Source organism: Rhinolophus sinicus, linkage group LG01 (assembly GCF_036562045.2).
Source record: "Rhinolophus sinicus isolate RSC01 linkage group LG01, ASM3656204v1, whole genome shotgun sequence".
In the NCBI taxonomy this organism is placed as follows: domain Eukaryota; kingdom Metazoa; phylum Chordata; class Mammalia; order Chiroptera; family Rhinolophidae; genus Rhinolophus; species Rhinolophus sinicus.
Window position 1 is genome coordinate 168095143 of NC_133751.1, and position 19550 is coordinate 168114692.

General features: G+C 34.3%; 1 protein-coding gene across 1 annotated transcript in view; it reads left to right on the plus strand.

Moving 5' to 3' along the window:
• Positions 1 to 19550, plus strand: part of FSIP2 (fibrous sheath interacting protein 2) — a 105029-nt gene that overhangs the window by 76188 nt on the left and 9291 nt on the right. Inside the window, exons 21-22 of the mRNA XM_074316197.1 lie at positions 398 to 444; positions 3405 to 3448. Coding sequence (XP_074172298.1) covers positions 398 to 444; positions 3405 to 3448 — 91 coding nt within the window. The remainder of the gene's footprint in view (positions 1 to 397; positions 445 to 3404; positions 3449 to 19550) is intronic.

Here is a 19550-nt window from a genome sequence, read left to right on the forward strand (position 1 = left end):
AAATCAGAGGCAGAAAGTAGAATAATAGTTCCAGGGGATGGAGAGAGGGAAATGGGTAATTAATGGGTACAGTTTCATTTGGGGAGGATGAAAATGTTCTGTAGAGGGATGGTGGTAATAGTTGCACAACAATGTGAATGTATGCAAACATAGAACTGCACATTTAAAATAAGTTAAAATGGTAAATTTTATGTCATGTATATTTAACCAACAATTTTAAAGTGGAAAAAAACGTCAATTAGAAATTATTTGTGTTCAATTTGGAAACTTGGTGATATACTATTTCTGGTTTACTTCCATATGAAGAGTGACTGTCAGATTGTTCTTTTGCTTAACTGGTAATTCCTTCATGCATTGAATGTACAGAAAATAAAATGCTCTTTTTCTTTTGTTTTAGTGAGACCGAAGATTGTACCCCAGATACAAGTGCTACAATATTACAAGGTTGGACTTAATATTTTTCTTAATTTAAATTAGAAAGTATTCAAAAGTGCTTTGTTTACTGCTTTGATAATTATTTTTAGTTATAGAACCTAAAGTTGATATTGTGGTTTTGTTTTGTTTTCCTATGAGCTTATCTACTTTTGGAAAATGATGCAGTCCTATATCACTCACATGTTAAAATGAGCTAACTAGTTTGCCTTATCTGAATTTCTGTTAAGATGTCATTAATGATTTTGGTCAAGAATAAATTTACATTTTACCATGCTCCTGTGAGAAACATCCACACAATAAGGGTGTATCATATTATAGTTTCTGAGCCAGAACATATGACGCTAGAATTTAACCATTTTTTGAAAGGTTATTCTTCCTGGTGCTTAGCTCTTCCAAAATGTATACTGGCTAGTATGGACCTCACTATTTTTTTTAATCTTTTAGTACTGACTCCTTATAACATTTGTGAGGACTTTTTGGAACTCTATTTGCTGAATCCATAGAAGATCAATGTGGTTCTAACAATGATAGCATGCACAAGAGGTGGAGTGCTGTGTTTACGGCTAAGCGCCTTGAAACTCAAACCACAAGTTTACCATGGTTATTTCAAACATACAATCCACCTGAGAAGTTAGTTGAGAAATATATTCTCTTATGGAAAGCAGAGGTGGAAATCATTTTCATTAAGATGATTCGTAGTACAGCAGTAAATATGCCAGAATTCTGTGAACACACCATAACCAGAAGGTGTCAAAATCATCACTGATATGATACTTGTGTTATGGAATTATAAGCTGCTATCTGTTTTGTTTTTTCCAAATTTGTTGCAATAATCACGCTTAATTCTTATAGCCTTCAGTAATACTGCAGCTGTTCTATTCAATCATTTATTTATTTATTCATTCATTCATTCATTCATTCATTCATTCAAAGATTTACTGAGCATCTCCTTTGTGTTATATCCCATGTGTAAACAAACTTGAAAAAGCTTTTCATCTCAGAATTTACATTGTAACTTGGGGTTGGGCACCAACGGGTAAAGACACAAACAAGATAATTTCAGATAATAAGTACTTCCCATATCATCTGGGACAAAAACCAAAGAAATAGCAATGGCTTTGCAAACGCCTACATCATCTGGACATCCCACCAGTCCCCTGTGACCTCTCTAACCTTATCCTCTATTTCACTTTCTGGCTCACCCTGCTCCAGCATCACTGACCTGCTCTTCCTTACACATCCCAGGCACCTAAGGCCTTTGCATGTGCTGATCCTTGTGCAGTGCTCTTCCTCCTGTGCCTGCCTGGCGCACGCCTCACCTTCAGGTCTTTACTCAAACGTCACCTTCTCAGTGACATCTTCTTTGAGAACACTGAAATTGTAATCTCATTCCCGCCATAGCACTAGCTATTCCACGTCTTTGCTTGGTTTACTCCTGGCACTTATGATTATCTAACTGTTCATTGTTTTTTCACTATCGACCTCTAGAATGTAAGCTCCATGAAGATCACCGCTGTATTTCCAAGAGCCTAAAACAGTCTATAACAGGAGGAGACACTTAGTAAAATAGGAGAGACTATGGGAGTAACTAGGGGGGCGGGGCACACAAAAACTCTGTTGGGTTGAACTGAGATATCCATTAGTATTCAAGTTAAGGTGTCACATAAGCCATAAGATATTTAAGGATATTTAAGGAGTTTAATGGAAAGGTTAAGGCTGAACATATGCATGTTTAGTTTCATATAGAATATACAATAAAAATCTCAAATAATTTAAATCTGAATATCTCAATTCCTATAATGACAAGAATTTCTCTGTGACTCTTCCTCAAAATAATTCCTAGTATACAGTGGAATATTCCTAGCCAATTAGCTTAGAAACTTCAAAACTGGTTGTGTGAAACGATATCCCTGGTAGTGAACTCAAATGTACTCAGTCATTTAAAAGCAGAAGTCGGTTCAATTATAGGCATATAGCGTCATACACTTTAGAAAGATTATCAGATAGCAATGAAATTTTACCAATTTTGTCAGATAAGTCAAATAATCAGTCCCTCTCATATTTGAGTTAATTGAGGTTTACTATTACTTTCTTTTTCTAGAACCTATATTGGATGGCCCAAAGGATAATTTAGAGAGAGTACTTGTGCTGGCTCTTAATGAAATGTCTACAAAATGCATAATTTTACATATCTCATTGAGTTCTCTTGTGAGGCGAGCAGGTTGAATAGTTTCATTCACATTCTATATACATATACAAGGAAACTGATAGAGAAGGTAGATTTAATTTGCTAATGTTCACACAGCTCTAAGTAGTGAAGCTAAGACTCAAACTCAACTTTCTGATACCCTACCATGTTGACCTCCTCCCTAATTGTGGGTCCTTGCTACATCTCTCACAGTATCATTTCTAACTCTTGGGCTCATTTTTTCTTTTTTTTTTCTTTTTAACTGTCATATTGAATTCCCTTGGAATTTAGACAACTTCTCGTTCTGTGACAACTCCACCAGATTTCCTCTTCGTATTCCCTCAAAATTCTCCAGATTCTCCCCCAAAGTCTTTCATATTACTAGCACCTTTCTCTGTTCCAATTATCTGCTTTTAATTAGCTATGCAGAATCAAAGAATGTTAGAGCTGGAAATTCCCCAGGGTACCTTCTCATTTTACATGTAAACAAATAGGCCCATAGCAATTGAGTGGTTGTACTAAATTATAAAGTCTGCCTTTCCTACTACATCACACTTCATCTTTAATAATTCCTAGATGAAGGGCTAAGACATGCCCCCAAATTCTAGGGATCTCACGTATTTCAGTTTTGTTCCCACTGTCTATACATTAAACATAATTTCTTCTATTTGCCTAAATTCTATTTCTTTTGGGTGAAAATTAATAAGACCAGGTTTGTGTCAACACTATTTATGCCTCAGGAAAAAAAGTAATATTTTTTTCTTCCCCTCTCTCCCTACAGAAAGTTCTCAGGAACAAAAGCCAGAGTATTCAGACCGTATTAAGGTAAATGTTTCTTAGTAGTCTCTCTTTGGTATGTATGGTATATAGCGGAACATAACCCAGTTTTCAAGGTCAAATCAGAGACTTGGTGGTGCAATTTGTGGGACATCAGGAAGCATTCTCTATTCACTTTCTTCATGTTCACATCTGTCTGCCTGGTTGAGACCTGTCCATGGTACCCAAGAAATCTGGAATCAAATTCGCACCTTAGAGTTATAATTCCTTGCTTAAGTGCACAGGATACACAACTGTTCCTCCTTAGCACCTAAATACAATTCCATTCCTTAACTCTGTTATTGCAGTTTCTGGAGAAAATCTTAGAGGGAGTGAGTCACTTAGCCCTGTCTAGGGCAGGTAGACCCAAGTGCGGGACTTGGTGGAGGCAGGAAGGGACTAGAACCTTCAAAACTGAAGAATGGCTTGCAGGAAATGAGTGCTGATCCCATCTAGTTCTCTGTATTGCTAAGAATAGAGTGTTTAAAGACAGCTTTCTAAAAAGCCCAGTACTCCTCAGTGTAAACTCAAGAAATTTCTCCTCTTGTAATCCTTTATAGAAAGTTTCTGGTGAGGGCTGAAACTACAGCTCCTTCTATTTTTTTTTTTTTTAATCACTTTGTTTCTTGGTTCAATTTAATCCCACCTTTAATCAAGTCTCCCCATCCCCATGCACACACAATCCATCAACTATCCAGTCACTTGTCATTATCAGAGCAATTTTCAGAACCAAATCTTACAACTCATGCTTAACTTTTGCCAAACCTCCAAAAATGCTGGATTAGTTCCTCACTTAACCTAACCCTCCTTTATGAATATAAACATCTATTCAAGAAACCCAGACTACTTAGGCTGTATTTTCCAAGTGAAATTATATGGGTATAATAGGGAGACAATCTGATACAGGTGAGTCCCTGTGCCAAGCTGAATTCCTGCCTAATCTGGACCCTTTTGGCTCCTTGCTCTTTCCCTCACTTCCTGCTTTTTCCATGGTGAAACTGTGTGTATGCTTGTTAGCCAGTCTAGTTCTGAGTAAGCACATTCCACACTTTATCCCTCACTGATTACAGCTGCGTACCTACTGTGGATAATTACTGAGGATTCTGAAAAATGAATAATAGCAGGAGTCTGGGGAGGGAGATCAGAACTCAAAGAACAACCAATACCAGGATGAGTTTCCTGTTTGTTTTTTACTTCCATACTGGTATCTTCTAGCTTCGAGTCAGGGCAGTTCAAACCCTGCAATTACATAGAGGAAATGCACATAATAAAGTTTCAAGAGAAACCATTGCTCTCTTACCATAAGTAGGAATAAAATCCTATAAAGTGGGAAGTGGGGAAGCTCCCTTTTTTTCCCCCTCTCTTGGCCCTGCCTGGAGGCAGGTTTCAGTCATGACCGCTGCATGGCAATGGCAGCAGAGGCTGCTGAGGCACCTAAAACTGTGGAAGAAAATCCTTCTCCCTGAGCAGAAGAAGTAGGAAAAGGCCTCCAGTAACCTGAATAATATTAGGAGAAAACCTGCTACTTTTTCCTCTGCTTTCTCTAGTCATTTCACCCTCGACATGGATAAGTCTTGGGATGTGTGAGACAGAACACAGGGAGAGTAGAGCTACAGCATCCTAGCCATACAATCAACAAAGGGAACTGATAAGAGTTAGAGACACCGAAAGATATCAGAGAAGGAATCTCAAGAAAGATTCTCTGCAAATCTGTTTTCAAAGACTCTCCTGAGCTGTGCATTCATGAAACTGATATGATATATAGACAAAAGACTTTGGGAACTTAAGTTATAGTTGTAATAGTGGTACATATACAAGGATACTAAAAAAAAAAACAAAAAAAAAAAACTGCCAAGACTTTGAAAATGGAATTTATATTGGAACTACAGCAATAGAAGGCAGGGTAGAATGTGTGGTCTGAAACTAAGTGAGTAATTACCTACTTAAGAAAACAAAGAATCAAACAAAAACAAACAGAAAAAACCCCAACCTTCTCCAGAGGATTTAACAATTGTTAGAATCTCATAAATTGTTTAAAATGCCCAGGATAAAAATCCAAAATTACTCAATATACAAAGAAATAAAAAAAAAGTCCACAGCTTTCAAGGGAAAGGACAAGAAATGTCAACAGCAACGTGGCCAAGATTTTGAAACTATCAGGCAAAAACTTTAAAGCAGTAATTATAAAAATGTCCATGTATTAACAGCAAATATTCTAAAATCTAACAGAAAGATAGATGTCCTCAGCAGAATTTAAGTATATTTACTCATCTCAGTGACTCACTCAGTCACTCATCCCATCTGCTCCCTGCTTTCAGATCAGGGATTCTCAAATCTAATTCTTACACATTAATGTGGGAATTTGTTTTTAAATATCAGTACCTGCCCCACCCTCAGGGGTTTCAATTCAATTGGTGGTGTGAAATCCAGGGATTCTTTTTTTTTTTTTTTTTTTTTATTTCCACAGCTCACCCTATCATGCATTCAATGATGAGAATCAGTGCTTTAGATAGTCTTTGCTTCATTCTATTCCATTCCTCAGGTATCCTGTTTGAAATATCTTAATACATACGCTGCCTCAAGTCCTCTTGGAAGAACCATGGTAAACCCTTATAAGAATGTCTGGTGGTCTTTACATAATCCGTACACATTTTATGTTGCATGTATTTAGGCCTTTCTTCATTGATTTGAACCTAAGAAGAAAGAAGTTAAGAAAGCTGTTGCTGAGCGTGACATGGCCACCTGTTCAACAATAACACCAGTAACAGACTCTTCTTGGGAGAAAATACTATCATGTAAGGTGAGTGAGAAACATGACTGTCAATGATTAGATACCTATGGAAAGACTAGAGATCTTCAGAAATTCTGTCCAAAATGTACCTTAATTAGGAAGAACAGAATACTAAAATGGTTCCTAGTCTTCTCCTAAACCTGGTAATATTTACAGGATAAGAAAAATAATTAACAGAAAAGTCATAAAACTCAATTGAGGGAAAGCAAATAAGAGACTTATATTATTTAGAGCCCAAGGAGAAATCATATAAGAGAAATGAAAACCCATTGTTTATATATATTACTTAATGTATTCCAGCCCTTTTGTGACCAGAAAGTGGGACAAGGTAGGAGGAAGTAAAAAGATACACACAAATCAGATGGTCTGGGTTTAAAATAAAAAGTATTTGAAGAAATAATAGCTGAAAATTTCCCTAATCTGGGAAAGAAAATAGACATCCAAGTCTAGGAAGACTAGAGAGTTCCAAATAAGATGAATCCAAAGAGAAACATATGAAGACACATCATAATTAAAATGATAAATAAAGATAAAAAGAGAATCTCAAAAGCAGCAAAAGAAAAACAACTTAATACACACAAGGACTATCCCATAAGGATAGCAGATTTATTAGCAGAAACTTTACGAGCAGAAGGTAGTATCAAGACATATTCCAAGTGCTAAAAAGAAAAAATTTCCAACCAAGAATTTTCTATCTGATCTGCTAAGGTTATCATTCAGAACTGAAGGAGCAATCAGGAGTTTTCCAGATAAGCAAAAGCTAAAGTACATCATCACTAAATCATCACAGGTGAACTAGACAGGCAGACAGATAGATAGATAGATACATACATACATACATACATAGATGGTAGATAGATGATAGATAATAGGTAGATATATAGATACGTGATAGAGAATATCAATCCAAAAGCAACAAAATACACATTCTCCCCAAGTGCACAAGGTACATTCTCCAGGACAAATCACATGTTAGGCCACGAAACAAGTCTCAATAAATTCAAGAAGATTAAAATCATATCAAGCATCTTTCTGACCACAAATGTATGAAACTAGAAATGAATTACAAGAAAAAACTAGAAAAAAAAAACACAAAAACGTGATGATTAGATAACATGCTACTGGACAACCAATGGTTCATCAAGAAAATCAAAGGGGCAAAAAAAAAAAATACCTTGAAGCAAATGAAAACAGAAATACAACATACCAAAATTTATGGGATGTACCAAAAGCAGTACTAAGAAGGAAGTTCATAGCAACATAGACCTACCTCAAGAAAGGAGAAAAATCTCAATCTAAATTTACACCTACATTAACTAGAAAAAGAAGAACAAATGAAGCCACAAGTTAGTAGAAGGAAGGAAATGATAAAGATTAGAGCAGAAATAAAAAATAAAAAATAAAAAGGCAATAGAAAAGACCAATGAAACTAAGAGCTTATTCTTTGAAAAGATAAAATTGACAAACCTTAGCTAGACTAACCAAGAAAAAAAGAGGACTCAAATAAAATCAGAAATGAAAGAGAAATTACAAATGATACTACAGAAATAAAAAGTATCACAGGAGATTACTACAGATATTATACACCAACAAATTGAACAACTTGGAAGAAATGGATAAATAACTAGAAACATACAATCTTGTAGCACTAAATCATGGAAAAATAGAAAACCTGAATAGATCAATCATTAGTGAAAAGATTGAATCAGTAATCAAAACCTCCCAAAGAAAAGAAAAGTCCAGGACCAGATGGCCTCACTGGTTAATGCTTCCACAAATTCAAGAAGTAATTAATACTTACCCTTTTCAAAATCTTCCCAAAAGAACTGAAGAGCAGGAAATGCTTCCGAACACATTTTTCAAGGTCAGAATCACCCTGATACAAAAACCAGATAATAAACCATAAAAAAAAGTAAGTTACAGGCCAATAGCCTGGATAAATGTAGATGTAAAAATCCTCAACAAAATATCGGCATACTAAATTCAACAATACTTGCAAAGGATTATACATAACAATCAAGTGGGATTTATTTCAGTGATGCAAGGAAGGTTCAACATCCGCAATTCAGTCAACATGATACACCACATTAACATAGTGACGGGTAATCTAAGTTCACATGATTATTCAATTGATGCAGAAAAAGCATTTGCAATAGTTCAACATCCATATATTATGATAATTCTCAACAAAATGGGTACAGAGGGAACAAAATAAAGGTCATATAGGACAAACCCACAGCAAACATCATAGTTAACAGTGTCAAGCTGAAAGCTTTTCCTCAAAGATCAGGAATAAGACAAGGATGCCCACTGTCCTCACATTTATTCAACATAGTATTTATTGGAAGTACTAGCCGTAACAATTAGGCAATAAAAATAAATAAAATGCACCCAAATTAGAAAGGAAGATGTAAAAGTGTCACTATTTGCAGTTGGTATAATACTATATGCAAAAAACTCTAAAGACTCCAGCAAAAAACAAACAACAACAAAATACTGCTAGAATAAACAAATTCAGTAATGTCACAGGATAAAAAAAATACCATATACAGAAATCTGTGGAATTTCTATACACTAATAACAACTGACAGAGAGATGAAGTAAGCAAACCCATGTATTCAAAAGTACAAAATATTCTAAGAATAAATTTAACCGAAGAGGTGAAAGACCTATACAATGAAAAGACCTATACAATGAATAGCATGGTTCATATAACATGCTATTCAAAGAAATTGAAGACACAAAAAAATGGAAAGTATTCTGTGCTAATGAATTGGAAGAATTCATATTGTTAAAATGTCAACACTACCCAAAGTAATCTATGGATTCAGTGCAATCCTTACCAAAATTCCAATGACATATTTCACAAAACTATAACAAGTTATTTTAAAATTTGCATGGAACCACAAAAGATCTAAATGGCCAAAGCAGTCTTGAGAAAGAACAAAGCTAGAGGTATCATGCTCCCTGATTTTAAGCTATACTACAAAGCCATAGTAATTGAAACAGTATAGCATTGGCACAAAAAACAGATGCAAAGACCAATGGAACAGAATTGAGAGCACAGAAATAAACCCACACATATGTGAGCAATAAATTTAAGACGAAGGGGCAAAGACTTATACAGGGGAAAGGACAGTCTCTTCAATAAAAGCTGCTGGGAAAACTGGGCAGCCACATGCAAAAGAATGAAACTAGACCACTATCTTTCACCATACACAAAATTAATACAAAATGGATTAAAGACTTGAATGCAAGACCTGAAATAATAAAATTCCAGAAGAAAACAGGCAGCAAGCACCTTGACATTGGTCTTAATATTTTTGTAGCTCTGATTGCAAACACAAGGGAAACAAAATAAAAATAAAAACAAAAGTAAACAAATAGCAAAAATTAAACTAGAAAGTTTTCTATATCAAACTAGAAAACTTCTTCACAGTGAAGGTAACTATCATTAGAAGAAAAAGACAACCTATTGAATGGAAGAAGTTATTTGCAAATCATACATTTGATGAGGGTTTAATATCCAAAAATATATAAAGAACCCATAAAACTCAACAACAAAAACAACCCAATTTAAAAACTGAGCTGAGGATCGGGATAAACATTTTCCCAAAGAAGATGTACAGATGGCCAAGAGGCACATGAAAAGATATTGCAATCACTAATTATTAGGGAAATGCAAATAAAAACCACATACCTGTTAGAATAGCTATTATCAAAAGATAGGAAATAACAAGTGTTGGAGAGGATGTGGAAAAAAGGGAACCCCTGTACCTGTTGGTGGGACTGTGAATCAGTGCTTCCACTATGCAAAACAATATGGTTTCTCAAATTATTAAGGATAGAACTACCACATGATCCAGCTATTCCACTTCTGGGTATTTATCTGAAGAATATGAAAACACTAATTCAAAAAGACATACTCATATGCACACCTATTTTCATTTGGCATTATTTACAATAGTTAAGATATAGAAGCAACCTAAGTGTCTATCAATGAATGAATGAACACAGAAGTTGTGGTTATATATCAATGGAATAATACTCAGCCATAAAAATAATTAAATCTTGGATTGATCTTAAGGGTGTAATGCTAAGTGAAATGTCAGAAAGAGAAAGAAAAATACCACATAATTTTACTCTTATGTAAAAATAAAAAATAAACGGAAAAATAAAATATAACAAAACCAACTCCTAGATACAGAGAAGAGATCATTGGTTACCATAGGGAAAGGGGATAGGAGAGAGGGGTGGTTAAAGGGAAGAAGGGGGTCAATTATATGGTGATGGATAGTAAATAGACTTTTGAAGGTGATCACATTTTAGTGTATACAAATGTCGAATTACAATGTTTTATACCTGAAACTTATGTAATAATAATTAAAGAAAAAAGAAATGCTATAGAATTACATTATCAAAATGTATTATATGAACAATAATCTAATAAAAGCTTTTTTCCTGAGATTCTAACAGACATCAAAATAATAGTATTTTCATATAAAGTATGGCCATGAAACTGCACATGACTTCCCAACAAATAGATCAGAATACAGTTTATGATGATTGACCAGACAGGTTTCGGAATTGACCAGAATTATATCCGTTCTTTTTATTTTTGAACTCAGTAAGATATGATTAAAATCAGTAAAGTGCAGAAATGGAAAACTACATTCTTCATTATGATAGGTTTACCTTTCAAATCTATTCAAACTCCAATATTATAATATAGATCATTTTCATTGAGCCATTTCCACAGAATTATACTAGAAAGAAACATTTTAATTAGAAGTATAGGGTTTATCCATCTTTTAGGTAATTTCTAAAGACCTTTTTTCATTATATTGTAGAGTACAGAATATGCCAATAAAGTGAGTAAGTACACATCAAACTCTATATTATATAATACTTGGTTTTCAATTTCCCAGAAAGAAGAACTAAATGTTATTACTGAACCAACACATTACTTCATACACAGAATGATGAGTTCATCTTCATACAACCAAGAAGATCTGATTTCATCTGCCGGGTACGCAAAATTAAAAACAATATAAAAGTAGAAATATGAGATGAAAGTATTGCTTATGGGAAGAATGGAGTCCCTGGTAAAACTATGATTGGGCAAGTGTTCAGTGCTGGACCTTCCTTCACATTCTTCCTTTCCAAAGCTTCCCTCTGTGGACACTTCCCAAGGCCTCCCCTTTCTACTTGATCCCTCCATTTTTACTTTTCTGCCCTCTACCTCCTTTAGTACAGCCATGACTTGGATCAAAACTTTGCTAGTTTTTTACCTGGGAGATAAGCACTGAGTCACAATGGTATCTGTACCACCTGCCCAAAGGGTTCGTGCTCAAATCTCTTAACTAAATGTCCCAGTGTTTTAACTGTCTGTAAGAAGAATCCAAAGAGAGGGAGCAGTGTAAGTTAGTATATTCAAATATAAGTTTTATAATGCAATGGAATTTGATATGGGACTATAAGGATAAGCAGCATTTACATGAGGAGAAGACAACCCAAGTTAGGATGACAATAGCAGCAGAGGCTGGACTGTGTGGCATTTATAGAGGACAGAGAAAGCAAAGCGCACTGTAGACTTGAAATCTGTTTAATAACTATGAGTATCTAGAATAGTTAAAACTTACCTAGATTTGTTCTTAAGTTTATAAAAATATACATAACCTTGAAGAGGCAGCATTTTCTATTGTGAGAGAAGCAATGGGTATAAAGAGAGAAATCTACATGGTTGCATTTTTTTTCCACATAGCAAAATGGAATTGTTTCCTTTTGACACAATCAGGACATCTATTTGTGGACCATTAGTGACTCTTTTTCCTGTGTAATGGTTATTTACACATATATAATTGGTAATGCAAGCACCTCCCTATTGTTTATATTAATGATAAAGAGAAGGGCACAGGTAATACCAAATAAAACTCAATTTAGAGAAAAATGACAGACCAGAATATTTGAGTCAAATGTCAGCAGCAACCAAGTGAATGGTCAATCAAGAAGAAGCCATATTCAATATGGTAGGAAATTCCACAGATTTTTACTTGCTCTTTCCCAACCCCCTCTGCAACATGATGTGGCATAGTGGGTAGAAATAGCCCAATTCCCAGTTTCTTCCCTCGGAATAGAAAGAATAGATTGTAACTTGTCTGCAATATTCTGGCCTATCAGTGGACAGTCTGAGGGAATATTTTCTGTTTCACCTGAATAAAAGCTCAGACTGGGAACAGTTCCATAGCTTGTATCTAAGCCTGCAAACCACAGAAGGCAGTTGACATGTGCCATAGTGCACAAAAATCATAGGGTACTAAAGATGCACAAACACCTGAGAGCAAGAAATGATAGTAGAATATCTAAGGACCTGAGAAGAAACATGATGAGAATCTTGGGAAATAAAACATTTAAAGTAGATCAGGAAAACAGAAGAAGAAGACAAAGAAAAGTACAAAATAGGCCCAGAAGGACCAAAGACCTTAAAGCTCTAATTCTGTCTATTCCCAAGGTTCAGGGTCCTGCTAATTAATGAAGAGCTTCCACACCGATTTCCAAAAACTGTGAGGAGTAGCTATTTCTTCAAATGCCTAACTTTTACGTAAGATCAGAATGCACACAAAGAAACACGCAAATAGGACCCCTTTAAAGAAGCCAAATAAATCTCCAGAAGACGTCCATAAAGAAGCACACCAATTGGACATATATGACAAGAACTTCAAAACAACTGTCTTTAATGTGTTCAAAATCTATAGGAAAACACAAAGAACTACATGTAATCAGGGGAAAAGTATGTGAACAAAATGAAACTAAAACTAAAAGAGATATAAATTATTTAAAAGAACCAGACAGAAATTCTGGTGCTGAAAAATAAAATAGCTGAATTGAAAAATTCACTACATGGTTCAATCAAGAGAAGGCTCAATCAGGCAAAAGAAAGAATCAATGAAATTGAACACAAGTCATTTGAAATTATTGCATCTGAGAAGCAAAAAAATGAAAGAAAAAATAAAAACCTAATAAAAAGGTGAACAGAGCCTGAAGCACTTAGGGACATCATCAGCAGACCAATATATACATCCTTGGAATTCCAGAAGAAGAGAGAAAGGGGCAAGATTATTTGAGGAAATAATGGCTAAAACCTCCCTCAATTTGGAAAAATTACCATGACTATACAAATGCAATAAGCTCAATGAACTCTAAGTAATGTAAACACACAGAGAGCACACAGAGACATATTATAATCAAACTATCAAAAGCCAAAGACAAAACAGAAAGAGAGATGTCATGTATAAGAAATTCCCATAAAACTATCAGTGAAATAGTCAGAAGAAACCTTCCGGGCTGGAAGGCAGTGAATGATATATTTAAAGGACTGAATGAAGGAAAACTGTCAAATGAGAACTCTACAACCAACAAAAATACCCTTCAGAAATAAGAGCGAAATGAAGACATTGTAGACAAAAAAACAAGGCAAAACTGAAGAAGTTCATTAACATTAGACATGGCCTAAGAGAAATGCGAGAAGTCCTTCAAATTGAAACTAAAGAATGCTAAACAGTAACTCCAATAGATAAAAGACCCCAGATAGCCTCAGCAATCTTGAGAAATAAGAACAAAGTGGGAGGTATAATGATACCTTGCATCAAATTATACTACAAGGCTACAGTAATCAAAACATCATGGTACTGGCATAAAAACAGACACATAGCTCAATGGAACAGAATAGGGAGTCAAGAAATAAATCCATGCCTATACGGCCATTTAATCTACGACAATGGAAGCAAGAATGTATGGTGGGGTAAAGACAGTCTATTCAATAAATGGTGCTGGGAAACCTGGACAGACACATGCAAAAAAATAAAGCTGGGCCACCTCCTTACACTACATAGAAGAATTCAAAATGGCTTAAAGACTTAAATGTAAGATCTGAAACCATAAAATTCCTAGAAGAAAATATAGGAAGAAACTTCACAGACGTTACCGGAGTAAGATTTTTACTGTTATATCCTCGGCGAGGGAAGTAAGAGAAAAAATAAACATGTGGGATTACATCAAACTAAAAAGTTTTTTCACAGCAAAGGAAACCATCAATAAAACAAAAAGGGATCCTACTGAATGGGAAAATATATTTGCCAATGATATATCTGATAAGGGGTTAATATCACAAATTTATAAAAAACTCACTCAACTCAACTCCAAAAAAACAAACAACCCAATTAAAAAATGGGTGGAGGATATGAAGAGACATTTTTCTAAAAAGGACATACAGATGGCAAACAGACATATGAAGAAATGCTCAACCTCACTAACCATCAGAGAAATGCAAATAAAAACCATAATGAGATACCACCTCACCCCAGTCAAAATGGCTATCATCAATAAATCAACAAACAACAAGTGCTGGCACAGATGTGGAGAAAAGGGAACGCTTGTGCACTGTTGGTGGGATTGCAGATTGGTGCAGCCACTATGGAAAACAGTATGGAGGTATCTCAAAAATCTGAAAATGGAACTACCTTATGATCCAGCAATTCCACTCCTAGATATCTATCCAGAGAAATCCAAAACTCCAATTTAAAAATCTTTATGCACTCCTATGTTTATTGCAGCACTATACACAATAGCCAAGACATGGAAGCAACCGAAATGCCCATCGGTAGATGACTGGATTAAGAAACTGTGGTACATTTATACAACGGAGTATTATGCAGCCATAAAGAAGAAAGAAATCTTACCATTTGCAACAACATGGATGGACCTAGAGAACATTATATTAAATGAAATAAGTCAGACAGAGAAAGATAAATACCATATGATCTCACTTATATGCGGAATCTAAAGAAAAGAATAAGTGAATGAACTAATCAGAAACAGTTTTGGAGACATAGAGGAAAAACTGAGGGTTGCTAGAGGGGTGGGGGGAGTGAGAGGTTTAGAAAATAGTCGGTAACCACAAGATGGCCACGGGATTTTGAAAATTAATTTGGGGAACATAATCAATAATGTAAAGATTTTGTAGGGTAGCTGAACAATAATGAATGCCAACTATAATTTTAAATATATATATATATATATATATGTATATATATGTATATAAAATATATGTATATGTATATAAAATGTATATATATATGTATGTATGCGTATATATTTGTATGTATATGGTTACAGGAAGCGGAGTACAGCATTAGGAATAGAGACAGTGGAAATGTAATGGCTCTGTGCAATGTCAGAGGGATAGTGGATGGGGGAGGGGGGTTCACACAGTGTGAGGGATATAAATGATAAACGTCTAAGTTTTGCTTTGTCTTGTGCACCTGAAACTAATAAAATTATATTTAAAAAAAAAATAGGACAACTGAACAGGCTTAAACTAAGTAAATTATTGAAATAATATCATGGGAAGTTAGATTACTCCAAATCCAAAGTTCATATATACAGTCAGATTTGGTCAACTACTCTGTGAGCACTGGGTAATGGACACACATTACCCATGTATTTACTCATAAATTTAGTAGAGGAGACAGATATTAATTAAATCACTGCTGATGGATACATTATTGCTATATGAGACAGATACACTGAAAGGAAGTCACAAGTTTATATGAGGCCATAACAAAATAAGCTGACTTAGAATGGAGGATCTGAGAAAAAATCCTTGTGTAAAATCCGTATCGTGCTAAGTGAATGAACTAATCAGAAACAGTTTTGGAGACGTAGAGAAAAAACTGAGGGTTGCTAGATTGGCGGGGGTGTGGAGATAAGGGGGAAGGTGAGGGGATTAGAAAACAGTCGGTAACCACAAGATGGCCACGGGGTTTTGAAAATTAATTTGGGGAACATAATCAATAATGTTGTAAAGATTTTGTAGGGTATCCAATGGACATGTGTCCCATTTGGGAGACAGTGGAAATGTAATGGCTCTGTGCAATGTCAGAGGGATAGTGGATGGGGGTAGGAAGGTTCATACAGTGGGAGGGATATAAATGATAAACATCTAAGTATTACTTTGTCTTGTGCACCTGAAACTAATAAAATGATAATAATAATAATAATAATAATAATAATAATAATAATAATAAAAACGAAGAACATTATATAATGATTAAAAGGTCTATTCACCAAAAAGAATAATTATAAATAGACTACTTTCAATAGTGGATAGAATGACCAGACAGAATATCTGGAGAACTTAAACACTATAGACCAGTGGACCCAACAGGCATATAGACAACACTCCACTCAACAAGAGCAGAATACATGTTTTTCTCAAATTCTCATGGAGTATGGTCCAGGATAGACCATATGTAGACCACTAAAAAAGTCTTAATAAATTTTAAGAGACTGTAATCATATAAATTATCTTTTCTAAACACAATGGAATGAAATAAGAATACAATTGCAGAATGAAAATTGAAAAATTCACAAATATGTGGAAATTAAACAACACATTCTTAAATACACAATGTAGCAAAGAAGAAAACACAAGGGATATTAGAAAACATTCAAGACAAATGAAAATGAAAACACAACACACTAAAACTTATGGGATGCTGTGAAAGTTGTACTAAGAGGGGTATAGCTGTAAATTCTTCATTTAAAAAAAAGATCTTATGAAAACAACCTAATTTGCACCTTAACTAGAAAAAAAACAAAACACTAAACTCAAAACTAGTAGAAGGAAGGAAATAATAAAGATTACAGCAGAGATAAACAAAGAATAGAAAGGCGGTAGAGAAAATCAGTGAAACCAAGAGTTGGTTCTTTAAAAAAATCAACCGAATTGACAAACTTTTGATTAGATTGACTAAGTTAAAAAGAGAGAAGACTCAAATACCTAAAATCATAAAGAAGAAGGGGTATTACAACTGATTTTATCTAAATAAAAAGGATTATGAGAGTACTATGAACAATTAATTATATGGCAACAAATTAAATAACCTAGATGAAATGGATAAATTTCTGGAAACACAAGACATAGCATGACTGAATCATGAAGAAATAAAATTTCTGAACAGATTTAGAACTATTAAGGAGATTGACATAATAATCACAAACCTATTAACAAAGAAAACTTCAGGACCAAATGGTTTCACTGGAGAATTCTAAAAAAACACTTTAAGAAGAATTAATACCAATGCTCCTCAAAAATCTTCCAAGAAACTGAAGAGGAGGGAATATTTTCAAATTCATGAGGCCAGCATTACTTTGATACCAAAGCTGGACAAAGACAGTATAAGAAAACTACAGACAAATATCCCTGATGAATATCAATGCAAAAATTTTTTTAACAAAATACTAGCAAACGGAATTCACCAGCACACTAAACGGATTATACACCACGACTAAGTGTGATTTAGCCCAAGAATACAAAGGGAAGTTCAACGCATAAAAATCAATCAATATAATATAACTCATTAACAGGACGAAGGAAAAATACACACACATTCTCATCTAAATTAATGCAGAGAAACCATTTAACATTGTTTAACAACTTCTCAAGATAATAACATTCAACAAACTAGGAACAGAATGAAATTACAACAAACTAGGAACAGAATAATAAAAGCCATATATATAGAAAACCTACAATTAACATTGTATTCCTGGTGAAAGCCTGAAAGATCTTCCTCTAAGACCAGGTACAGGACAAGGGTGCTAAATCCCACCACTTTTATTGAACATACTACTGGAAGTACTAGCCAGAGCAATTAAGCCAGAAATAAAAGGCACCTAAATTAGAAGAGAAAAAGTAAAATTATCTCTGTTCACAGATGACATTATATGTAGAGAACCCTAAAGATTCCACACTCAAAAAAAGAAACAAACAAAACTTTTAGAACTAATAAATGAATTCAGCAAAGTTGTTGGATACAAAATCAACACAAATAAGTCAGTTGCATTTCTACACACTAACAATGAACAATCCAAAAAGGAAATTAATTTTAAAAATGTGATTTGCACTAGTATTAAACTGAATAAAATACTTAGGAATGAACTTAATCAAGAGGTAAAAGACTTGTATGCTGAAATCTACAAAACATTCTGGAAGGAAATTAAAGAAGACACATATTAATGGCAAGACATTCTGTGTTCATGGAATGGAAGACTTAAATTGTTCAGATGTCAATATTACCAAAGTAGTCTACATATTAAATGCTATCCTTATAAAAATACTAACAACGTATTTTACAGAAACTGAGAATAATCCATTCTAAAAGTTATATGGTATCTCAAACAATTTCTGATAGCCAAAACAAACTTAAAAAGGAAGAACAAAGTTGGACTTCCTGATTTTAAAATTTACTATAAAGCCACAGTAAACAAAACAGGATGGTAACTGACTCAAAGACAGACATGCAGACAAATGGAGCAGAATAGAGAGCAGAAACAAATCCTTCATATATGGTCAAATAATTTTTTATAAGCACACCAAGACCATTTAATTGGGAAAGAACAGTCTTTTAACAAACAGTGTTAGGGAAACTAGATAACCCCACACAGTTGGATTTGGCAATAATTTTTGGATATTACACTAAAAGCAGAAGCAACAAAATAAAAATTAAATAAATTGGACTTCACCCAATTTAAAATATTTTGTGCTTTAAAGAACAAAGTGAAAAGTCAACCCATAGAATGGGAGAAAATATTTGCAAATTATCTATCTGATATATCCAGAATATATAAATACTCCTATAACTCACCACCACCACCAACAAAAAAACTAAACAACGTGATTTTAAAATGGAACAAGGACTTGAATAGACATTTCTCCTGAAAAGATATACAAATGGAAAATAAGCCCATGAAAAAATGCTCAACATCACTAATCATTAGGGAAATGAAAATCAAAACCACAGTGAGACTCTATTCACACCACTTAGGATAGCTATTTTTAAAAAATCAGAAAATAACAAGTGTCATCAAGAATGTAAAGAAACTGAAATCCTTGAATATTGCTGTTGGGAATTTAAAATGGTGCAGTCACTGTGGAAAACAGTATGACAGTTTCTCAATAAATGAAATGTAGAGTTACTATATAATCCAGCAATTCCACTTCTGGGTATATACCCAAAAGAATTGAAATCAGGGATTCAAACAGATATTTGTACACTTACGTTCATAGCAGAATTATTTGTGAGTAATAGCCAAAAAATACCCAAATCGTAGAAATCACTCAAGAGTCCATTGATGGATGAATGAATAAATAAAATGTGATATATATATATATATACATACAATAGAATATTATTCAGCCTTAAAAAGGAAGGAAATTGTGACATGTGCAACCACATATACGAACCTTGAAGACATTAT